This window comes from Acanthamoeba castellanii (assembly GCF_000313135.1).
Source record: "Acanthamoeba castellanii str. Neff unplaced genomic scaffold scf7180000084760, whole genome shotgun sequence".
NCBI lineage: Eukaryota > Discosea > Longamoebia > Acanthamoebidae > Acanthamoeba > Acanthamoeba castellanii.
In genome coordinates, this window is record NW_004457406.1 from 31961 (window position 1) to 38191 (window position 6231).

A 6231-nucleotide genomic window follows, 5' to 3' on the forward strand; every position below is an offset into this window, starting at 1 on the left:
CGCCCGCCCCCGTCGCTACGTCACATCCATCAAATCTTCTTCTTCCTCATCGAAGAAGGGAGTCGCTACACAGAAATCTTCATCTGCAGCCGCCTCGTCCACCACCATCCCAGCCAAGAAGGCCAACAAGAAGGCCAGCGCCAAGGCTGCGGCCACTGTGGCGGCCTCGCACGCCAAGGCCCCCAAGGACCTGACCTTCGACGCGACCACGCTGGGCACGCTCGACCCGGCCTACGTCGCGCGGGTCTTCAAGGAGGGCTTCATCTCGGCGCGTGGCTGGGATCACCTGCGTACCGGCTATCGCTACACGGGCGTCGACCACTCCTTCTGCGGCAACCGCTTCCTCTACCTCTGGTGGAACCTCGTCGTCGAACGCTTCGTGCCGCTCTGGGTCGCGTACGTGTGCCGCCCCAACGTGTGCTACTGCTGCCATATAGGGCGGTCTAATGACACGACATGACACGACACGACACGACACACAACTGCAGCCCCAACCTGCTCACCCTTCTTGGATTTTTGTGCAATTTTGGAGCCTTCCTGCTGAGTGTACGTCTTCACCAGCGTATGAATTTATATTTTATTTATATCTGTCAATCTATTATTCTATTATTCTATTATTCTTGTTATAATTATTTGATAATTCGACCACTCACCCGCGAGTGTGGTGCTCTATCTGCCAGGCCTACAACACCGATAACATGCAAGGAGCGGCACCACCGTACGTGTGGGTCATCGTCGGCATTTCCATCTTCGCCTATCAGGTACACACCACACCACACCTTTCGTCTGTCCAAACAGACACCTCTTCGTCAGTCTGGCGAGTACTTTGTCGACACATTACAAATAATGTGTGCTTTGTTTGTGGGCTAAATGTACGCACGTGCACAACGCACACACACACACACACACACACAGACCTTTGACAGCATCGACGGAAGGCAGGCGCGACGAACAAACACAGCATCTCCGTTGGGCGAACTGTTCGATCACGTCTGCGACTCTGCCATTTGCATCGTACGCTTGCCGCACCGTGACTCTCCACGCCACACGCCGACTTATTTTTTCTCCTCGTGCGTGTCGTGTACGCAGCTGTTTGTGTTGAACATGGGGTGCATGCTCCACCTGGGTCCCGTGTGGACGTGGGTTCTCTGTTGGGCCATCCTCACACCCTTTTACCTCTGTCACTGGGAAGAGTACGTAGTGCCTCACACCTTCCTGCTCACCTCCTCCTCACCATGCTGGCCGAGACCAGGCGAGCCACCACGTGTTTTATTGACTGACGTGTGCGCGCTCGCTCAGGTACTACACAGGCATATTGGAGATGGGCGAGTTCAACGGCCCCGTGGAGGCCCAGCTCTTCGCCATGCTCACGTGTTTCTTCACCGCCGGCGCCTGTACGCACCCCAGGCTCTCCTGGTTTTCCCTCTTTTGTTTCTTTTCTTTTCCTTTGTTAACAAGACTATTATTCTTTTTTCTTTTGATTGTTTAATTCATCATAGCGACCTACGATCCGATCTTTTGGGCGCGGGAGGCCGCCTACGGGTTCACGCGCGGACAGTGCTTCATCCTCTTCTTCTACTCCATAGTCCTGCCCACCGCCGCCACCCAGTACACTGCCCCCGTCCCCCCGTTTGTCTTGTGTCGACGACACATTGTGTCGACGGTACATCAGGTGGCTAAACACACACGTGGCTTGGTCTTTTTGGTGCGCTATGCACAGCGTGTGGAAGGTGGCCTCGAGCCTGCGCGACAGGAAAGGCCTGGGCAAGGCCTTCGCTCAGCTGTTTCCCCTCGCGTGGCTGGGGCTAATGGTGCGTGCGTGCGTCCGTGCGACGCCTCGTGTCAACTGGATTCTGTTAGTTTTACTTATCTTTTCTTTGCTTTTCTTTTCCACATAGGGCACCTCGTGGGTGTGGTCTGCGATGCATGTCTTCCTCATTCACCCTCACACCTTCCTTCTTGCCTTCGGCGCCGCCTTTGCCTACATCACTGTACGGACCACAACCCATACACGCACCGCGCACCGCGCACATGGGCATGCCTGCATCGCGGGGTGCTGACCACAACGTGTCGTGGACGTCCATGCACAATGCAGTCTCGCTTGATTGTGCAGCGAATGTGCCATGAGCCGATTCGGCCGTTCTACACCATCCTGGTGCCGCTCACCTTTGGTGCCCTCAACTCGCTCGTCCCCTATCTCACCTCCCACATCATGTACGCACTTCCCTTCCCGCACACGCACGACCCGACACACACGGCACACGACACGCACACACAACACCGCACACGCAACATACATGACTCACGAGCTCGTGGGCTTTCGGGGGTGCAGCAAGCCGTGGGTGGAGGAGGAGCGCATGGTGGCGATCTTCTTCGTGTACGCCGTGGGCAGCTTCCTATTCCTGTGCTACTCGCTCACGCAGCAGCTGTGTCGGTACCTCAAGATCCGGGCCTTTGCCATTCCCTATCCGACCGCCGCCTCGGGTGCCCGGCACGCGGCTCGCCCTCCGGCCGCCGCCACCGCCAGCAGACACACCTCGCTCTGATGCGGATCGGAGTTGTGTGTGAACAGACTCGAACGGACAACATATGACCAAGCAAAGCACGCGACAGCAACACCATATCTTCAACGCCTCCATAAACAACACTCACACCAATACGGCCTGGGGTTGACCGACAGATTGTGGACTGCTGAAGTCAGAACTTGCTTGACGGTCACATCGTTGCGCCATCACTTCTGATTCGAGTAGGTCCCCTGTCACCCTTTTGCTGTGGACATTGCATTACGTGGGCGTGAACAACGTGCCGCCAATGCGCTAGCACGAACCTGCATGGTGAGCCCTGCATGGTGAAAATTTGTCCAACAGGGACGTATTCCCAAACGCCTTAAAGCACGGGACTCCAACAACAGGAGCGTATCCTGAGTTACCTGTGAGCCTGATCCACTAAACACCAGGTCCGCCCCGCAAGCGCGTTCCCGAGTGGCAGCCAAGCGGTCTACCCGCGCCACGGGGTGTCCGGACCTTCATTGGTTGTCGCCACTTCTCTCTCCCATACCACTCAGACCACTCCACAAAGTTTCACACTTGTTGTCCCTCCACACCGCACCTCGCACAGCTTAACTAGTCGTCTTCTTCCCCCAACGCACCCTTAGGCGATTGTTGATTGTTGATTGTTTGTCTAGGCGCAGCGCACACGCGATGCCGAGGTCCAGGAAGGTGATGAAGGATGTGTTGACCGCCATCCTCTTCATCATGTTGATGGTCCTTCCGAGCCATGGTACGGGAAGGCCCCATCATCAATCCACTCCTTTCCTCTTCTCGACGCCCGCGTTCAACTCTTTCATCGTTCATTCTTTCTTTCGCTTTCTTTCTCCCAGCAGGCGCTTTTGGGGTTGAGCTCTTCGGTGCCGGCTCGCCCGAGGTGGCCCTCGCCTTCTCGACCCTGGCCGAAGACTACCTCTTCACCCGAGACGACGTCAGGTACCCGACACCCACGCCTTGAGGGGGGGGGCCGCGGTGCTCGCTTTCGTTCTCCGCCACCGTACTCTATAAGTGGAGTTGCTCACCAGTCTGCTATTTTTCGCGGTCGGTTGATTGATATCACTATTTTAATATTTCGTTTCGGCCAATGGCGTGCGGGTGTCACTCAGTATCAAGTACTCCGAAATGGGGACGAGCAGCGTGTTGACCGCCTACGGTGAAGGGTTGGTGGTAAGTTTAATGCGTTACCCGCTCAACCGTCTACCACTTGCCTCCTTCTTCGAGACCCGTGTGGTCGGCCGCTCGGACTTGTGTCAACTAACAAAAACGTGTGTTGGTCGTACGCAGGACTTTGCGAGCTTTGACCGGGCGGTGCCGGCCGACTTGGTGGCCAAGTTCGGTGACTATGTGCAGTTCCCCATCGTCGGGGTGGCCCTCACCATGGCCTACCGCCTTTCCGAGTTCAATGCCTCCGACCCCAACATCGTACGCACACGCATCGCCGCACACACACGTACACCGCACACACACGTACACCGCACACGGTAGTGGTGCTGACTTTGAGAGAAACAACGACAGACACTGGACAGGGAGACGCTGGGCCGGATATGGTCGGGCTCGATCTCGTCGTGGAACGATTCGGCCATTCAGCAGCTGAACCCGCTCCTGGCAGCGCGTCTGCCCAACAGACCCATCCAGCTGGGTCTGGTCGACGACAGCGCACTCTCGGTCTCGCAGATCGCCAAGATCGGCCTCTCCAGCTTCTCCGCCGAGTTTGCGGGCGCGCTCGCGGCCGCCAACAACACCTTCGCCCTCATGGCCCCGCTGTTCGGCGGCCGCGCCACCGTCTTGTCCACCAACACCTCCGCTCGCACCAATTTCCTCAAGGTGCGCGTGTGTTGTGTGTCGTGCGTCGTGTGTCGTGTGTCGTGTGTCATTGCTGATAGTGATGGGAGCAGAACACGGATGGCGGGATGACCTTCATTACGTATCCGGAGGCGGTGGCCGAGGGCCTGCGGTGGGCCAACATGATCAACCTCGCCGGCCAGGAGGTGGCGCCCGGCCCCGACGCGGTGCGGGCCGCCATGCAGGACTTCACGCCGGCCTACAACGCGGGCCAGTTCGCGGTGGACATCGTCGATGGCAACGGCTCGGCGTCGTGGCCGCTCGCCTTCACCTCCTACTTCTCGCTGTCGCGCAACATTACAGCCGTAGACTGTACCAACGTCGAGGAGCTCCTCAACTGGCTCGCCTGGGTGCTCACCAACGACGCGTACGTCTTTTTCGGCGTGTGCTGTGTGTGAGGTGAGTGCGGCGTGTCACACGGATTGTGACTGATGAGGGCCGGGGCAACTGTGACAGAGCCGATTCGGCGCTGCGGAAGGTCAAGTTTGCGCCGCTGGACACTGTGCTGGCGACGAAGCTGCTGGCGCTGATGAACACGGTTCAGTGCAACAGCGAGCAGGCCTACGTGACGTCGTACATTGTCGGTACCGGGCCGGCGATGCCGATCTACACTTCGTGGTCCGTGGCCTACGCGGCCGATGACGTCGACGTCAAGTACTACACCGACGACGACGCCACGGCCAAGCAGCAGCTGGTTGACTACGACGAGGACTTTGCCGCTTCGAGCAACGGCCTGGCCGCGGCCTGGCGCGACAAGATGCCCGACGCGGCGCTGATGCCTGTGATCGCCTACGCGATCGTGCCGGGCTACCACCTGCCGGAGCTCGTAGGGCTGACCGAGCCGCTGGTGCTCAATTTCGACACCCTGGCGGCCATCTACGAGAACAACCTCACCATGTGGGACGACGAGCGCATCAAGGCCATCAACTCGGCCGTGGTGGCTGCCGCGCTTCCGCACCAGGCAATCGTGGTCATCACCGAGTCCATCGACTCGGCCGTCACGCACCTATTCACCTCCGTCCTGAGCGCCACCGTCCCCGAATTCAACGCCACGGTAAACGCCCTCTGTACAAAGGGCATTAGCTCCTACAAGCGCTCTTTTAACTCCGAGCTCTGTTCTGTGCAGGTCGGTACGGGCACGCTGGTGAACTTCCCGGTGCTGGCCGCAGGCAATCGCTCCATCACCACGGCCAGCCCGACGGGCGTCATCGACGAACTCGTGGCCACGCCCTATTCGTTCGCCTTCTGGGACCTCTATGACATCACGCTCGTACGGCCTCCCTCAATCATCTTCTTCCCCCTCTGGCGGACACTCAATCGATTGTGTGTGTGTCGTGTGTGTGTCGTGTGTGTGTGTGTGTGTGTGTGTGTGTGTGTGTGTGTGTCGTGTGTCGTGTGTGTCGTGTGTTGTTTGGTTTGGCCTGGCAGTCGAGGAGCGTGAGCGCGGCGTCGCTGATCAACACCTCGGGCAATACAGTTGCGGCCAACGTCGACTCAGTGGTGAGCGCCATCAATGACTACCTCGCCTCGAGCGCCACCCACGCCTTCGACACCCTCTCGCTAGGTGGTACTACTCCTCAGGTTCAGCATTGCGTGGTGCAACTCTGTGTCGACCACCTGACGCCCTTTGTGTCGGTCGGTCTGCAAGCAGGCGAAGGCGCGGGCAGCTGGCCGCTGGCGGCCTTCGGCTCGTTCTTGTACCGGTCGACCAGCATGACCGACTGCGTCAAAGCGGCCGCCCTGGCCGACTTCCTCTTGTGGACCCAGACCTCGGCCACCTCGCTCCGCATCGCCAAACGGTTCGTTGCGCGGCCTTGTCCCTGGCTTGCCGAACTGGAATGTG

At 58.7% G+C, this 6231-nt stretch overlaps 2 protein-coding genes across 2 annotated transcripts in view; both read left to right on the forward strand.

The window, feature by feature from the left end:
• Positions 1-91: 91 nt before the first annotated feature.
• On the forward strand, positions 92-2546 carry ACA1_222320 (CDP-alcohol phosphatidyltransferase superfamily protein; the record flags this gene model as incomplete). Its single annotated transcript, XM_004337961.1, has 11 exons — positions 92-396; positions 489-546; positions 681-761; positions 916-1014; positions 1090-1193; positions 1300-1394; positions 1500-1608; positions 1721-1811; positions 1899-1991; positions 2114-2214; positions 2333-2546. Coding segments are annotated over 11 exons (1350 nt in total), but the record flags the coding sequence as incomplete, so codon positions are not given.
• A 675-nt stretch (positions 2547-3221) lies between these two features.
• The window catches only part of ACA1_222330 (phosphate ABC transporter, phosphatebinding protein PstS, putative), a gene marked incomplete at both ends in the record, with an annotated part of 4105 nt that continues 1095 nt past the window's right edge, over positions 3222-6231 (forward strand). The window contains 10 exons of the mRNA XM_004337962.1: positions 3222-3279; positions 3383-3482; positions 3653-3713; positions 3831-3968; positions 4062-4370; positions 4442-4755; positions 4845-5442; positions 5515-5658; positions 5817-5955; positions 6040-6187. Of these exons, the coding sequence (XP_004338010.1) occupies positions 3222-3279; positions 3383-3482; positions 3653-3713; positions 3831-3968; positions 4062-4370; positions 4442-4755; positions 4845-5442; positions 5515-5658; positions 5817-5955; positions 6040-6187 (2009 nt within the window). The remainder of the gene's footprint in view (positions 3280-3382; positions 3483-3652; positions 3714-3830; positions 3969-4061; positions 4371-4441; positions 4756-4844; positions 5443-5514; positions 5659-5816; positions 5956-6039; positions 6188-6231) is intronic.